The following is an 18,814-nucleotide window of genomic DNA, read 5'->3' on the forward strand; positions in this document are numbered from 1 at the left end:
ATCAAAAAAGTAAATCTTACTTATCAACATTATTTACAATTCTAAGGACAGAATTAGTTCCTTCTGACGCATCCTTTTGGGAATATTCAACAAAGATTAATAATGAAACCTTTGTGGAAATGAACAAGAAGCTATTATTAAATTCTAAAAATTACACTACTATATCACATTTTTGGAAAATATTTACTTGGAGATATTTACATAGAACCTTTCTAACACCACATAAAATTGCATTGACTTATAAAAAATGGAAATAAAATATGGGATATGTGATGAGGTTACAGATGATAACTGGTCTCACATGGTAATTGAATGCGGGATAATTATACAGTTTTGGTCTGAATTTAGAAATTTTGTTAAAGCATTGTGGTCAGATAATTATGTCATATTAAATTCCTTGATTTTATTTAATGCTCTAGTTATAGATTCCATACCACTGTCTATGGTCAATTCTAGCTATAGCTAGGAAAATCATTACAATAAATTGCAAAAGTAAGAACACCCTCTCTTTTACTGAATGAATATGCTTAGCAAAAAGTGTATGTAATATGGAAATACAGACATTATATAACAGAACTTCAAATCATACACACAAACTTTTATTTGCCAAAAGCTTAAAGAATTATTAGAAAATTATTAATGGCTGATTAATTGCCATAGCTTACTGTGGACTTTGTACATAGCTTCTTGTTTGTATTTTCTTGTATGTTAGATAATTGTTAAATTTTGTAAGTTATTTTAAACAAAAATGCAATAAAAATGTTTACAACCTCCCCAAAACTAGCATTACTCGTCACTTAGTTAATATCTCATGTAGTGTGTTCCCTTTTTAATTAGTGTTTTCAAATTGCTACTTTAATCTGAAGACGTCTTTGTTGATTTTTTTGATAAAAACAGTAATACTTTTGCAAGGTCTGGTTACATATTGAAATGTCTTATACTTTGCATTTGTAAATGGTTCTTTGTATTTATTTTATTTTATTTTGAATTTGTTAACTGCAGTAGAACAATGGTTCCAGCAGACTTATTTCAATCTCAGTCCAGGGTAAACATAATAGATAAAGGACATTATATATAGAGTGAACGACAACCTGCAATGCATACATATATTATATATGAAGTGAATATCATAGAAGGCATGAGGGTATAAAGCCAACAGATAAATGACATTGGTTGGGAGGATGACTTAATGGCTAAGGTGTTTGCCTTACAAACCCAAGGTGCAGGTTTGAGTCTCTCAAAGGATAATTGGCTAGGCTTAAAATGTCTCTCAAGGACAGTTAGCTCAGTAATAAACTATGAACCTATGAACTATAAATACAGAGTGACTACAAAAACATAACATATACATGCATTATAGACAGAGTATAAATCAGAGTTGGCATGCAGAAAGAACCAAAAGGAAAAGCAGAGTCAAAACATGGTATTTAGTGGGAAGAAGGAAAGACAGCCAGGAAGTGGTTAAGGTATATGACCAGAAAGATATTGACTGCATTTTCCTAGAGTCTTGAAATGTGTTTTTATTTTTGTTCAGAAAACAGGGTAAGAGGAATGAGCTTTAAGAAAAAAAGTCAAATATTCCTACAATTTGGGACCAAGGAGTGAGAAAGCCTGGTCTGTTGCAGTGAAGCCACATTTGGGGGTTTTAGAGGAGAGCAGATGAGTAGTTAAGATTTCTAAGGTTATATGTTGGTGCATCTCTGAATACTCTACAGGCTAGTAGATGGAAGGTAATATTCTTGACAAGTTTAAATTGTTGAGAGGCAAGTAGAAAGTCAGTAAATTTTTTTTTTCCACAGGCAGCCAGTTAACCTTTTCGGTGGTTTTGCAGTGTTGTTCATTTCTTAGGCACAGAGTGATGAATCTGCATATAGCATTTGAGACAGATGTAAAAGTGAAAATGTCATATTTAAAGACTACATCATCAGCAGAAAATTGTAATCATTCCTTCTCTTTTACAGCAAAACAGCGAGTCATGTGATATAAGCTGAAGCCTGTAAACTTCTGCACTGTCAGTTGAAGCAGTAAAATTATGGGTAAACCTTAATGCAGTTATACAGTATTTCCTTACAGTTAGAGTGGTCCTATGGAAATATCAAAAATTCTTCCACTTTGTATTTGTTGTAAATATTCCATATTTACTCTCAACACATCCATTCATAATATTCTTTGTTCATTGTTCTGTTGATGTATCTGTAGATCTCATATAAGAATTATCAGTGGATGTACATGTGCTTAACTGATTCTGCCCTTCAGATGACTGAAATAAAACCTCAGAAAGTGCCTCAAACTCCTCCAATCAACCTCATGAATCTCCTAGGAGGAGAGAACCAATGAGTAAAACTTAAGACTCCAATGCAAAGTAACTTCATTGATAAATGGTTTGCATAGTGAGTAAAAAAAAAGTGTGTCACAGTAGAGTTCAAGAAACCTTGATAAATCCATTAACCCCTCACATACAGCAATGTGAACATAGAAAGGTCAGAGCTTGTACCCCATGTACAAACAGATGCATTATGCAAATGTCCATTTTTGATCTCCACAGCCAAGATGCCTTGGCATTCAACTGGCATATCCTATGGAGCATGGCCTTATAAAATGAAAAAAAAAAAATGTTCTGGAAGCCTACAGAGTAGGAATGCAGGATAGCCGGGCAACATGGGATGGATCCTAGCTGACGATAGTAGAAGGCTGTTTCTGAATGCATTACTAACAATCCTGCACACTTGCAATAGCAGTCAGTGGCATCAGCATGGAACATTCAATCACACATCCAACAGCACTCAAACCAATCAGATGCAATAAGTTTCCCAGAGGATATAAATACTGGGTCATCCTATCAGCAGTTACGGATCTTAGGTGGGGTGCTAAAAGACAACATTTTCTCAGATTTATTCAAACGTCTTAGACTTTTGATACAAAAATGAATGAATGAAACCGTATGTATTCTTTGACCTGCCAGTGCATTTCTTCAAGTTTTTTCTGGTAGGGCTGGATTTCCTTATTTTGCACTAGCTGTGGAATCACCTCTCTGCCCTAGGAAAGGTGAGCCAACAAATGTTGCTGATTCCCATCACCCCAGTTAAATCCCCTGTGAATGGCAGCACTAATCAAACCTGGGTCACAGCTGAGGCTCCATCTCTCTATGCCACAGAGCTGAGAAAATGTTGCTATATACTATTTACTTTCAGCATTTCATTTTATAATACCCACTTTGCTCTTTTTATGGCTTTATGGAAGCTGGAGCCTACCCCTGATTTTGTCTCATAAATTTGTCATGTCCCCAAAAATGTTTTGATTTTCCATTAAATTGCTACTATAGGCAGTCAATAATGCCAGATGTTAAGTTTCAGATATTTTATTGTTCACAAAATGCATGATGATTACAACCCATTGTTCTCTTATCTTTTTATGTGAGTTAAAGTAATATTTAAAAAGTGTTCTGATTTTGGGTCTTAGTCCTCCATTTTTTTTTGGCTTTGTCAGGAAATCTTGAGGAAAGAAGTTGAGAAGTATGTGACAGTAAGAACAGATTTACTTTAATTTGCTTTTAATCGTAGTGTATAGCATCACCTTCATCAAATGATAATTAGTTTTTCATAGATTAATCCCTCAAGTTTATAAATACATACGTTAATATGTAAATATCTATCTATCTATCTATATATATATATATATATATATATATATATATATATATTTTTTTTTTCAAAGTTGTCACTTCCCTCCAAACATTCATAAACAGATTAAATATTAAAATAAACCCTGATAACTTTATATTCACAAAATTAAAATATGATAAATAACAATATATTGTTGCATACATGCTTACCTGGGTGGTGAGTGATACTATGGGCATCCAGGCAAGCATGCACAAAACATCAACCTTGCACAAGGGACCCTTATATTCTCCAAGCATTTATTCCTTACATCTCACGTGCAACATGTGCAGAAAGATTTTTTTGTCCTTACTGTGCCACAATGGAGCCTTGAAATAGAAAATCTATTCTGAAGCCATATTAAATTGTCAGGGCAAGCCCAGAATTAAGAACGATAGCTGAGGTCCAATGCATAATGTCACTGGAACTATGTGATATGCAATAATGGGCAGCTTGTGGCATAAACCACGTGGCTAGAAGCACTGGGAATGGTGACAGCTGTGTAGCCAAGCTACACAGGCATGCATACCCTCCCTGGCTAACAAATCGTTTGTGGCTGCAGAACATCTCTGATCAATAATGCACTGTGGTGGTGTAGTTGTGTGGCTGGGCTGCAAAGTGGCATGTGCCACTACTAAAGATTAGTAGTGGTGTAGAAGCCAGACTGGGTCCTGTAGCTTGAAATATAGCTCATGACACATTATGTTGTTAGTGTGATTTCAAGGCCATCATGTTACCAGTACCTCATCAGCATGAAAACCGCATTATGAGCCTTACTGTAAAGCAATTAATGAAGTGGTCACATTACAAATATCAGTTGCCTGATGCAGGAGAGGAGGATACTTGCTATGGTCACATATAAGGAATGTGATAGCAGACCAAACTGCTGCAGATGCACACCACTAGCACTATATACTGTGGGGTACATGATTTTCACACACATGCACATATACACACACACACACACACACACACACACACACACACACACACACAGTGGACCATATGTTGTCCCAGTACTGCAGTACCCATGAAAGCTATGTGACTGGAGTGGGGGAATCACACTGAAAGGGCACAGGGAACAGGCAGGAGATTTGGGTCACTGACATGTCCTTTCATGCCAACATCTACAACACTGCCCATAGCTGTGGACAGGTCAACTCTCAGGGGCCTCATAACACAGCAATGCCTCTAAGACACTGGCGGGCTCCTACTTTCCCTCAGTGGTGACAGTGACAGAATTATGCTTATTGATGGTGTACGTCAGGGGTATTATGTGGATGAAATGCACCATGCCCCACAGGATAAAACTGTATGTGTGTCACTAGGGGATGCATTAAGCATGTGTGTGTGTGTGTGTGTGTGTGTGTGTGTGTGTGTGTGTGTGTGTGTGTGTGTGTGTGTGCGCGTGTCTGTGTATGTGTGTGTGCATGCACATGTGTGAGTATTGTGTCACATGTCCTGCAACACCATAACAGCTGCTTCTGAATGTTGACTATCCAGTGTACATGGCACCCTTGTCATCTTAGTGGGATTTCTTTCCCTGTGCACTGAGAAACGATAACGTACAGATGCCCTGATCACCATAGTTTGCAATGCTATTTTTAAAGGTTCCCAGATTGCACAGGCATGTTTGCTGTCCTCTTTTGCATTCACACTTTTTCCTGCTTCTACAATGTTTCTCAAACTGCCTGCCATTATACAGTAGGCAAAGATATGAGGCATACTTCATTATTTTGTCAGTTGTGCAATCTCACTAAACTTGTCCATGAATCACTTCTCCCAGCTCATCTATTCACCATAATGCATCGCCCTGTTTCCGAATACTACAACAGTAAAGTTTATCAGAAAATGTAAAGAAAGAATAGCTGAGCATATTTATGATACTAAAAAAGTAGTCCTGTTAATGCTTAGTTAAATATAAAATAGGTACAGATTATTCATTTAAACTGATGGCATTATAGGCTGCATAGATGAATATTGTGAAAGGAAATATTATTAACAATACACAGCAGAAAGAATATTCTTGGATGACCGTTGTAATGAATATATTACTTAAATACTTATTTGAATACACTTTTAGCTTAAAATTACTGCAACAGTTTCATATTTTTCTTTTCCTGCATGAAAAGTAGCTTGACTTATTAAGACTTCATTAGAGCTTAGCAAGCAGATGATAAATATTTCCTTTACTCATGTAACTATAAAAGAAAGGTCTGTACCTTGTACTTGCATTGAACATATCTGAGGCAAGCCTGCTGAAAGTAAACTTGTAAACCATGTCAAGATAATAGCATGAGAAATGTTTTAAGCAATCCTCCCATATGTATATCTGTTTGGGTCCAGGACTGATTACCGAATTCACAATTTACCGAAACACAAATGCTCGCACACAGTTTCACGAAAGTGCTTTATCACCGAAAATGCACTTTCGCAAAACAGAAATAAAAAAGGTAAAACACATTGCAAAAGGGCTGTTGTTGAGATCATGGCACACTGGGGATAAGGGAATATTCCCTTTAATCCCACTGTAGTGCAATCTCGGAGTGAGAGTATAAAAGTAGGGGGTGGGGGGACACGGCCCCCACATGGGGCTGCAGAGGGCTTGCCCCCTGGATAAACTTGATTACTATTTTTTTTTTTTTAGTTTATGTTTTTTATTTTTTATTACTGTTTTGCGAAAGTGCATTTTCGGTGAAAAAGCACTTTCGTGAAACTGTGCACGAGCGTTTGTGTTTCGGTAAATTGTGAATTCGGTAAATAGTCCTAGATCCAGCTCTTTACTCCTTTCAGCCTTGAAAATGTGCAAATGTTTTATCACAAGTTGACAAAACTTTGAATTTTCTATGAACTAGTTTATGTTTTTCCTGTTTAGCTGTAGCGACCCCAAACCGGGAAAAGCCGAAAGAAAGAAGAAGAAGAAGAAGAAGATATAAAAAGTCTTGTTTCTGTGCATATGGTTGAATTTCTCACTTTTGCAACATTCCGTATCAGGATACTAATGCAATAAATAATCTGTCTTCATCCAGAATCATTGACAGTCTGTGTATTGAACTGAATAGCTGCATGATATTATGTGTTAACAGGTATTTACTTTTACTGTGCTGAAGAATACCAGAGAGGCTGACGCGTCGGTCAGGCGATTAGACTGACGTCAGTGCGAGATGTCAGAAGACCCTAAAGACAAGGCCCAAAATACCTGCACCAAACATATGTACAATATATACAAAAAGATATATACAAAAATATCAGCATATAACCTCACCTACACAACCACCCCTAAACACAGAGGGAAGGAGAACATCTACATTTATGGTAGGTACAAAACTGTACTATGTTCTTCGTTCCACATTGCTGCAGTCCTGGTAGAATCCCAAAGCAGAGGTAAGGGAGGCTGGCAAATCATAAAGAAGTAGGAGCTGACAACATGCCTTGCAAAACAGCAGTGGCAAAACCAGCCCTAGACTTAGAGTAGATAGGAAGGTGATAATGCTTAGAGAAGGTATGCACTGAACTCCAAGTAGCTGCCTCCAAAATATCCTTAGTTGCCACCCCCCTTAGAAATGCTGTTGAAGTGGCAGTAGCCCTAGTGGAATGGGGCCTAATCCCAGCTGGAATCTCCTTGCCATGATGGGAATAACAAAATGCAATGCAAAACCCAATCCACCTAGAAATAGTTTGTTTTGACACAGGCTTGCCCTGAACTCAAAGCAAAAGAAACAAACAACTGCTGAGACTGCCTAAAATCCTTAGTCCTGCTTAAATAATAACGCAATTGCCTGTGTACATCTAAAGTGTGCAAAATCTTTATTTTGGGGGTCTGCATAAAATGTAGGCAAATGAATAGTTTGGTTTAAAGCCACACTAGAAACCACCTTAGGCATAAAGGAAGGATTATGATACCCTATCCTTATGGAAAATCAAAAGGGCTCTACTGCCATAAGGGCCTGCAACTCAGACACCCTTCTTGCAGAAGTAATAGCCAACAGAAAAGCAGTCTTCCATGACAAGTATTTCAATTCAGCAGTCCAACACAAAATTGAGATCCCAAGCAGGAGTAGGAGCTCTTATATTCTTTGCCCCTCTAAGAAACTGCTTGAACAAAGGATGCGAAAACAATGGTGGGTCACAATCATAGTGAGCTGAAATTGCTGCAGCATGAATCTTAATGGAAGAGAAGGACAAACCTTTGTCCAATAACTCAGTAAGATATTGAAGAGCCACACTCAAATTAGGCTCAGAAATCTCCAAATTCTTTGCTGTACTCCAAAATAAAAATCTCTTCCATTTACACTTTCCTTGTACTAGGTCTTCTAGCTTCCATAATCACATTTAAAACTTGTTGAGGAAGTTGAGACCTGCTGTGTTTCAACACAGAATATGCCAGGCTGTTAGATGAAGAGAGTGAAGCTTGACATTGAGCAGATGACCGTCCTTCTGAGATAACAGATGAGGAATCAAAGGTAAAGGCCATGGAGGCTTCCTTACCAGACTCCTTAGTAGTGGGTACCAGTGTTGCAATCTGGAGCTATCAAAATCATCCTTGGCTTGTCTTGTCTGACTTTTAATAGCACCTTTGGAAGAAGAGGCAGAGGTGGAAAGGCATATACATGAAGGTTTTTCCAACTGAAAGACAGAGCATCCACTTTCCAAGCTGTGTGATGAAACCCCTTTGTGCAAAACTTTGGCAGCTGGTGGTTTAGTGGAGAAATTAACAGATCTATGTCTGGAGTTCCCCATGACACTGTCAATTTCTGAAATACATGAAGATCCAGTTTCGGGGATCCATGATTTGTCTGCTTAACACATCTGCTAAGGAGTTCTGTGCTCCGGCAGAAACCTTGCCTGAAGAGTTAGTTGCATCTCCCATAAAATCATTGCTTGCCTGCATAGAGGATAAGAATGTGTTCCCCACTTGCTTGTTGATGTACCACATGACAGTTGTGTTGTCTGTTAGAATCAACACCTGCCCTGAAAGAAGTAACTCCTTGAAAGCCATTAATGCAAACTGGACTGCTAACATCTCCTTCATGTTGATATGTAGATGCTGTAGTCTGGCAGGCCACTTGTCTTGTATCCACTTTCCATTCAGATGAGCTCCCCAAGCAATGTCCGAGGCATCTGTCGTTAAAATCTGACTTGTTTAGGTGACATTCCTGAGCCCACCACAAAAATTCTTTTTGAAGGCAAGGTATTATTTGAATGACAGTGTCCAAATCCTGGCAGTGCTGTGTCCATACATTTTGAGATACAGATGCCATGAACCCTAATGCTTGAAGGACTGTCCTTGCAGTCAGCACGGACTGATGAGATAGTTGATGGAAGTAAAGTGATAGACTCTTTTGTTTGTCCGGGGTTAAAAAGGCCATCTGGGCTGCTGTATTCAGTCTCACACCCAGAAAGCACATGTCTTGAGAGGGTACTAGACTGGACTTTATTTCGTTCACAGAATACCCTAGGCATCTTAGCACTGCTATAACATATTCCAGATGCTGTAGAAGGTCTTCCTTTTCTTGAGCCAGAATCAGATCCAGTGATCTTTGCCCAGAAGAGGTAAAAGCTGTTGCAACGTCAACATCTTGAACTTGGGAATGTCCAGATAAGTGTTGAGGATAGATAAATCCAAAATTGGTCTCGAGAATAAAATCCTAGGCCTTTCTGATACAGGGACTGGCTGAATGGCCCCTATTTGGAGTAACTGAGAAATTTGCTTGTGAGCCATGCCTTTGAAAGGGGCAATGTATGGAAATAAAACCTGTAGTGAATGATATCCAACACCCATCTGTCTTGAGTAATTAAATCCCAATTTTCCTTGAAAGAAACAGTCTAGAATCTACTGGCAGCTGAAATCATTGGGTCTGTTGGACTGACCCCTGCCCTCACCAGAAGTCTGAGCAGGTGAACTCCTAGACTGGGAATCATAAGCAGGATATGTCCATCCGGCCAATTTCTACTCTGCACCTGTAAAAATCTTTAACAGTTTGCATAGACTTAGCTTTGTCCTCCATTTTCTTTAAAACTGCTTCCACAGGCGAACCAAACAACACATCCGACTGTAAAGGAGCATCCAAAATCCTTGTCTTAACATGCTCAGCTAAATTCTGATCCCTCAACCAGGCATGCGAACAGAACTAGTGGCAGCCACCCTCGAGGAGGCCTGTACAGCATCAAAACCACATTGCAAGGAATGCTTACCCACTTGTTCAGACACATGAACTAAATCCAGCAACTCTTTACACTCAATACCTTCCACCAAAGCATCCACCTTAGATTTCAGTTGTGAAAGGAGATAATTTTGATATTTAAGCATGTCATGGCTAAAGTGGAAGAAGTATACACTTTCTTTCCCCATCTATCCAAAGCCCTTGCCTCTTTATCAGTGGGAACAGGGTTTTTAACCACAGAGGCCTTAACACCTTTAGGGCCCTGAGAAACAGTTTCCGGTCTGCCCTAGGACTCTTAAAAGATACTTATGAGCTTCAGGCACCCTATAGTACCTATCAGGTTTAACAGGAGCAGGAGGCAAAGAATCAGGGTTCAGGAAGCCTCTGCAAAACATCTTCCACCACATTCAACACAGGAGGTATAGCTAAGGGCCTATGCTGGGGCAAAACAAGAATTCCTAAGCCTTTTCCTGGAATCAGAGTAATCCTGGCCTTCCCATTTAAAGTGCTCCCTCATGGAATGCAGAGTCTCTGAAAATGAGAAATCCTCAGGAGGAGAAGCTGTAGGAGTGGAATCATCCACATCAGAATCAGAATAAGGAGGAAACTCCTGCAAATCTTCCAGAAGACTCAGAAGCCTCTGAACACTGTTCAAAACTATCAAACTCGGTTCCACCCTAGGCCTCTTATCAGGAGGGGCATAGAACCTCTAATCATAGTAATCAAATCTTCTGCCATTTTAAGCATATGTTTCTTAGGCACAGAACCTGAAATGCTAGGAGAAGCCCCCACTGAAGCTGAACTTGGCCTACCTCTCAAAGAAGTTTTGGCAACAGAAGGAGAGGCTCTAACTACCTTGGGAAGAGAGGGAAGAACAGTTACCTGAGAAGCCCCCTCAGCCTGGCCTACCTCCTGAGAAGGCACATCCTGTAACAGTAAAGTCTCTGCCTGAGACTCCAATGAAACTCCTGGCAAAACCTCTGGCTCCACTGAGCCTTCTAAAGAATTCATCAACCCATCCGGCGGCATTTTAATATTAGCGCTTCCCAAACACTAACCTTAAACAAGGTATACACAAAGTATGGTAATCCCTATGAGGTATCTGTTTCCCACAAGAAATACAGTTATTCACTTTTCTCTGACATCGGGTTAAATACTGAGCAAGAAAAACCAAAATGTTCAATAGTAAGGACTGCAGCAATGTGGAACGAAGAACATCATAATCAATATACTGGATCTAAACAAGGCTTATAGCTTTAAGCATTTTTACAGCTGAGAGGTTTACATCTTGGATCACATGACCTATTCTCAGATAAACTGCTCTACACATGAAAATATATTTTAACACAAAAGACTGCATTTTGCTATATTTACTGATTTACTAACGTGTATGTCTGATTTGAGTAGAACAGTTACCCTATGGACCGGCCAATCCCCTTTTTACAATGTAATTCTCTTTTCACAACACTTGAAACTCCCAAGGTGCCCATCAATAACTAACAATTCATTTACATCACATAGCCATGTAATATTTCATTTTTAATCCTTTCCGAAAGGCTCAACAGATGGAACCATCCAAAAGATTCAGGAGGCTTTCCTTACCATTCCATAACCTTAATCCCCATATATTCATACACATCTCAATCCACCCTTTCAACAACCTGTATCACTGTGCCACAGCTATGGGTCTTAGTACTTTCCTACATTACTGATCTCAACTGATAATTCAAAATACCCCTTTAATGATGTACCATATTTTCAGCTCCATCATACAGTTTGAAATCTGGCTTCCCCCATCCAGGTATCCGCCTATCCAACCTTTGCATATGTTTTATTATTCTACTCCTCTTCCCTTCATAATTTCACAAACTCATTGCATATCTTTCAGTACCTTATCATGGCAGTCAGTTTCTACATACCTGTACAGATACAATGCAAGTGGAAGCAGCATTAGTGGACTCACTTCTCTTCCCATCTGTCCAAAAGCACAGGCATTGTCTCTCTCAAGTCTATCCAATTCTCATCTCTATTTCATTCACTGAAGGATATGCATTCACCCCCCTCCCAATATCTCCCCCATAGTTTCAGCATGGCAAACAAACTTATAAGGGAAACTCTGTTCCAATTCTAATTCTGACATTGCCTATGGGACTCGGTCATACCAAATGACTTACCCATTTTAGGGACTAGCACAATGTTAAAATCCCCTCATGTAAGACCCTGACCATCTTTATACCTCCTTCAAATAAATATTTAACATGCCTGTCTTATCCTAGCCCCATTTGTGCCATGGTAAGATGTGACCACAACACATCGTCAACCTTCCCATCACCCATCTCCCTTACCCACACTTCAGATGCCATAATATGCCTGTATGTATCACACTCTTCACCTAGGGTTTTACCATTAGGATAAATTAGTGTATTCAACTATTTCAGACATATTACAATTAAAAAATAAATAAATAAGCAGAGAAGTGTACATTATAGTGCATACCTGTGCTGAGGTCTTCAGGTCATCACTGTAGACAATGTCTGTAAGTGCACAATTAGATTTAATAGCCTGGATTTCCTGCACTCCCTCCACTTGGAGACTCAGGTGTAGCCTATAGGGTAGTTGATGTACAGCCACTCGAGGTATGCTTTGAGTAACATTCTTAACTGGGTAGTCTGAAATAAAGAATACTGCATTAAAGGCATCTCCCTTGCACATAGTTCCAGAATCACTTCTGCTTATGCAATGTGAAATACAATAAAACATTAATGGTTTACAAAGACTTATAAACTAAGTTACATTATGAGGTTGAAGTTTCCTGAAGATCTGGAAGACAGATTCCTGGACTAGTTCATGGAATACCATAGCTTATCTCATAAAACTTACAGCATATCTGTTTAACAACTTAAAATATGTATTCTGATTTGTTAAGCTAACACCGAGTAGACTGGTCACTAATAAAATGTATATTGTATTATTTTAGTTTGGATGAAATTCAGAATAGGAATCATATTTCTGCATATTAGCTTATCTCAGGAGTCACCATAACTGTCTTTGCTGCAGATGTCTCTCAACAGACAAAAACTATGTACCCCTACTTGTAATTAATAGTTGTCTCCCTATTGAAATGTCAGTGCTCCAAGTGCCGAGTACTGACAAGCCAAAAAAAAGATAACTAAAAACACAGAAGAATCTCAAAAATCACTCCTCTCCTTTAAACTTATTTATTTGCAGAGGATCAAGCACCCCGCTGCACCTCCCATGTGGGGAGGGACAAGCCCCCCCCACCCCTCAGTCTTATACACACCAACTCCGAAATTGCCATATCTCAGACAAAAGGGAATATTCTGATAAATGGCACCTCAGACTTAGTATATGTAAGTCCAATCTTTCATAAATTCAGTCTTTATATTTTGGGACTCATTCTAGCAGGTCCTGAAACTTCAAATGGTTACCTATGCTTTGACAGGCCTTTAATTCCTCCAGGGTCAGTGTTCTATGCTTTGAAATGATTAAATTACTAGTAACTTTCGGTAGTAACCTCATACTCACCTCCTGACATGGAGTGAGGGGGCAATCTGCAGAGGGGGGTAAGAGAAGAAGAGACAGATGGACCAAGGAGAGATCTCAACATGCCAGAGTGGAACAGAACAAAACAAAACTGGACTATATCACATGCTGAACAGGTAGATGGGAGTACAAATGGAGGCAAGAATAACAGAGCAAGGGACAAAGATGACCAGCAAAACATAAGACATGAAAACAGAAACAGAGTAGAAAACTGGGGGAAGCAGAAGAGGGCTACAATTTTATCCAAGAATAAAAAAGGGCAGGGAATAGAAACAGAGCATGCAGAAATCAGAAAAGGAAGAGGAAGGATGGTACAACTGCAGATAAGGATGAGCCCTTCAGACACCTTTAAGGACGCTGAAATTAACCGCTGGATAAGAAAATCACTAACAATGCTGGATAGGTGCATCACATACAGGACTATGTGGACAACAGGAAATCAGAAAGCAAGAGAGACCCAAAGAACAATGTAAAAAGACAAGAAGTAATCCAGATTTGGATGGATTGGACATACAAGGAAAGGAAAAGGAAATACTGCTTTAAATATTAACTCCATCCATTCTTAAACCCCTTTTCCCATTTTGCACATGGGGTTGGGGTGTCATTTCCACAGTGACATGCATCTATTAAATAATTAATAATAAATATTTCTTATTTAAATATGTCTTTACTTGCAATTCAATACATTAAGCAACAGTATTGTATCTCTCTCTAGATAAAAGATATTTAAACATACTATTAAAGGAATTCAGTGAATTATAGAGAAAGAGGGTAAGCAGTATTATGTTCAGACAGTCAACACTTTTATGGAAGAAAGGAAGAAATAAAGACAGGAGAAAGGAATTTAATTTTACTGTAATAAGTAATTATAAAATAGTGAACTAGGTGCTTCACATGAAGATAAAAAGAAGAATGATGAACTGGATACAAGAAGTTGTATGGTTTGTGTCAGGAAAATTGGCACATTAAGGTAAGTAAGAAACTTGGAGGGAAGAAACTGAAAGAGGAGTGGAAGAGATTAACTGAGAGACGAGTGCAAGAGATTATATGAAACACAGATGTAGTTAATTAACATTTTTGATCAATAGCACATTCAATGTAATGTAAGTTTTACATGAAAAGGCTTTGATGAAAAACTTATTAGATTTATAATGGGTAAATCAGAGGTTTAAACTGTTACTGTTAATTACATATTCTGTGAATAAATATTCATGAAAAAGAGGATACTGCTTACTATCAATAAATGAATAAAATGAAATTGAACTAAATAAGAAAATAGACAATGAACGCGCATAAAAGATAAATGGCAACAATCAGGAAAGGTTAATGGTCTATATTATATGAATGAAATTTCATATAAGCGAACGTTCATTGAGCAAAAATCCCACACATCAAAAACAATATTGTGGGGGGCTGCACCCCCTGCTAAATATATATTCCAACTCCGAGATCATACTACAGTGAAGAAAGGTTAAAAACTCAATTTTCACTGTACTGTGATCTCACAACACGCACCTCAATGTCCAGACGTTTTGCTCATTAGAGTGTTCGCTCATATAATATAGACCCAAGGTTAATCAAGGCTGTACTTTGACTTGTATATATGAATGGATGATGAAAAACAAAGGATAGTGTAGAATGTCCATGTACATGGAAAAGATAATGGATGCACAGGAAATTAAGAGAGTATTAGAACATAGTTTACAGATGTATGATCTAAAGCTATATAAGAACAAAAAGCAGTAAGGGTTTTAAGGAAGGGTTAGTGGTATTGGATATTTACTTTTCTGATTTGATGTTAGGAGGGATCAGGTTTGATGGCAAACAGATGGAGATGGAGAAATAAGGCATTTTATTGGATACAAATTCTGGCCTCAATATAAATGGGATTTATTAAACGTTTACTTGATTTTATTAGTTTTATTAGGGTTACATATTCAGTTAAAAATTATTAATTTTTATCAGGACAATTACAAATAAAACTATTTTAATTTATCCTTATGGTTAATAGATCACCCCCGGGATTCATGAAGCTTGCGCCAGGTGCAGGCGTAGCGTAGGTGGAATAATGCCAAATATGGCCGTCGAGCAATTCAGGTACGATCCAATTCCACGTGCACTACGGGTGTACACCAGAACTGCGCAGCCCTCGGCATAGGTATGCTAATCACCCCAAGCGCAGTGTTGCACCATGCAAATGAAGGCATATAGCGATTCATGAACTGGTGCAGGCATAGCGTAAGCCCATGGAAATGCAAACCAAAAAACATGGTTTACATTTTCCCAAACAGAACATCGGAGCTATGGAAGTGGACCAGACTCATGTATTACAAAGTTAACATATGCCAATGGCTAAATACACAGCCAATGGCATAAGAAAACATGCACAACAACTAAAAAACAACATTTAATGTCATGTCCACAGTAACACACAGTACAACCGCAGGGCATGTGTGCGCAAACAGGAACACAACGAAAATATATACAAATGTCATAAAATCTCAATGTAATACAAATCAGGTTTTCAACATAATACACAATGGTAGGCATGGTACACCACAACTAAGCTGCAAGGGTTGCTAAGAGCCTGCGACAGTGTTCGGCGCGGTAACTATGAATTAGTAGTCAATGCCATGCAAATGAGGCAGGTAATACTGAATCGCAAACGTCCCACCAGATGATGGATGTACCATACAGCACAGCGCTATAACACCGAGGAGTGGCTCAGAGGAGATACATGACATCAGCAGAGGGGAGTGCCACCGTAGCAGTAAGCACATTGGAGCAATGCAAATCTGGCCTGGCCATTGCTAAGCAAAGCTGCATGACAGGGGTGGAGAGGAAGGTATAGAATCATTTAGCTGAGAGCACATATGTTGCCCGAAAGCGCATGTGTATGGAGATGAAAACGTGCCCGAAACCCGGTAAGCGGATGCACGCGCCACGAACAATAGCACAAACAGGAAGGTCAGGGGAAGAAAAGAAGGAAATGCTGAAGTATGGTAATTGGAGTACAACTGAGCAATTAACACCAATCAACTCACGGCAGCCAATCAACGGCAGCTGACAAGTCTGCTCACAGAAACCTGCAAAACAGGATAGGGGAGGCATTGGATTGCAAAGAAAGGAGGGGAGGCATTGGATTGCAAAGATAGGAGATCTCTCATAGCAGAGCAAAGCAAACCGACAGTAGACCGGCAATAGAACACATTATGCAAGATAAGCCAGGTCTAGGAAAGTACAAATGAAGTAGCAAAAGAAGCTGCTCTTTCCAACGGAGACTGCTCGTCACAAACCAAGAATAGTAGATACAAAAACACGTTCAGTCTCACCACAGAAATGGCAAAAAGGCAGTAAAATATAACAAACTTTAATAAAAGACTAGCACTTTCGCGTATTGTAAATACGCTTCTTCAGATCATGAATTACAAAAGAACTGAGAGATTTTATACATTGTTACTGTGAATCAGTCACATCAAATTGAACCAGATGAAATCAATTAATCAATCAAGTTAAACACAGCAACTGATTAACTAGCTATGCAACAGAGAAAGAGAGGGAAAGAAAAAGCTTGTTCAAGTTTAAAAATTCCCAACTTTTAAATATAAAACAACATTCTAGTGTACAGTTTCATTAAAATATTAATGACTTAAAAAATTTTAAACCATCATATAGTATATATAAAAGTTAAAGCATACACTTCATTAAACTCATGTGTTCAAGAGTTCTTTAAAAAAAATTGTTCTAAAAAATAAAAAATATGATCTATAATATGAGCAATTTCATAATAATAAACTATTGTTAAAAACATTAAGCATATTTTAAATATAAATACAAATACAAGATCTGGATATATAGAATGACCCTAGATTAATTTATTAGTGTTCTTATATAGTAGAGCATGTATTGGAACTACATAAGACATATGGATATATGTATGAATGGCAATACTCAAAACTCCAAGTAGCTATATATATCTAATGGTCATTGCTAAACCATTATACAATCTATGGGATATATATATTATCTGCGTGAAGCTAAATAAGACCTTATGGAGACATAAGCATTAAGTCCTGGCAAGTGATGTGCTTTTAGTTTAAAAATCCACTCTAGCTCTTTGCTTTCTAAGTGATTCATATAATCTCCACCTCTATTCCCTGGATGTACAACCTGCAAAACCCTAAAAGAAAAGGCATGGCCAGAATTCACGGAGATATGCTTGGCTAGTGCATTAAGTTCATTCTTGCACCTGATGTCATAGAGGTGGTTGTATATTCTCTGCTTGAGTTTACGTTTTGTGAGTCCTATGTAAAATGCAGGACATTCATTGCATGAAGCTAGATATATCAAACCAGTTGTCTCACAAGTTGCGTAGCAATTTGGTTTCACACAACTGCCTAATGTAGGATGAATAAACTCAAAATCAGTAGATATATATTGACAATAGTTGCACTTTCTACAGGGGAACGTACCCAACTGTCCCAAAACTACCGGATGGTCTAGGACATTACTCCCTAAGTTCTTGCATAACAACTCTTTTAAAGACTTATTGTTTCTATAAGTAAAAATAGGGGTGTGACCAACAATCTTAACTGTCTTGTCATCAATGGTCAACACACCCCAGTTCCTATAAATGATATTCCTGATAGCTGTACTATCATTAGTGTATGTTGTGATAAAACTAAGTCTATCCATAAAATTGGTCTTAATTCTATGTTTATTATTACCACAGTGACTCTTACAATATTTATAGGACATGGTACATCCCAAATCTTGAGCTTCACCTGTAACCTGAGATCTTGTTTTCTTTACCATAAAGGCATCATAGCCCCTCTCAACAAAAATTCTCTCCATGTTGTCAAGTTCCATCAACCGATCCCTTTCTTGCCTACAAATCTTTAACAACCTATTGAATTGACTCTTTACTATGCCTTTAAAAACATGACGAGGATGCATACTATCAAACTGAAATACAAATGAAAGCAGGCTGCTGGATGCATGTCAGAAAATGGTAGGTGGAACGTGCAGAAATGTAAAGGGAAGGTCAAGAGATAATCCATGGCAGCCAAATGTAATTCAACACCAAAGGCACTACAATAGTAATTCCGGTAGTAAAACACATAAGGTACCCTGTAGCTGCGATCATACATACACACCCTATGACATCATCGGTGTTCACAGCACAATAGTATAAAGCATGAAAGCACCCTACACACACCTGTGTATTCCCAAACACTGCACCATAGGTGTAAACACACGGAGAACTTTTAAAATGTACATGTTGGGAGCAGCCATAGCTGTGATTCATCAGCATGTGTTAGAGACTGACGGTGTTGTGCAGGATGACGCCGACAACCACCGCAGGCCCCGGAGGAGGAGAAGAGTGTTCAGACAAAAGGTAACCTACCAGGGGCTACATGATCTGGA

General features: G+C 38.5%; 1 protein-coding gene across 2 annotated transcripts in view; it reads right to left on the reverse strand.

Moving 5' to 3' along the window:
* LOC122809692 (von Willebrand factor A domain-containing protein 5A-like) overlaps window positions 1-18,814 on the reverse strand; it is a 1,295,998-nt gene that overhangs the window by 979,027 nt on the left and 298,157 nt on the right. For both annotated transcript variants that reach the window (XM_044081369.1, XM_044081368.1), the window contains exon 5: window positions 12,320-12,492. In XM_044081369.1, coding sequence (XP_043937304.1) covers window positions 12,320-12,492 — 173 coding nt within the window. The remainder of the gene's footprint in view (window positions 1-12,319; window positions 12,493-18,814) is intronic.

The sequence above is a fragment of the Protopterus annectens genome, chromosome 8.part0 (assembly GCF_019279795.1).
Source record: "Protopterus annectens isolate FY-2018-M chromosome 8.part0, PAN1.0, whole genome shotgun sequence".
Lineage (NCBI taxonomy): Eukaryota > Metazoa > Chordata > Ceratodontiformes > Protopteridae > Protopterus > Protopterus annectens.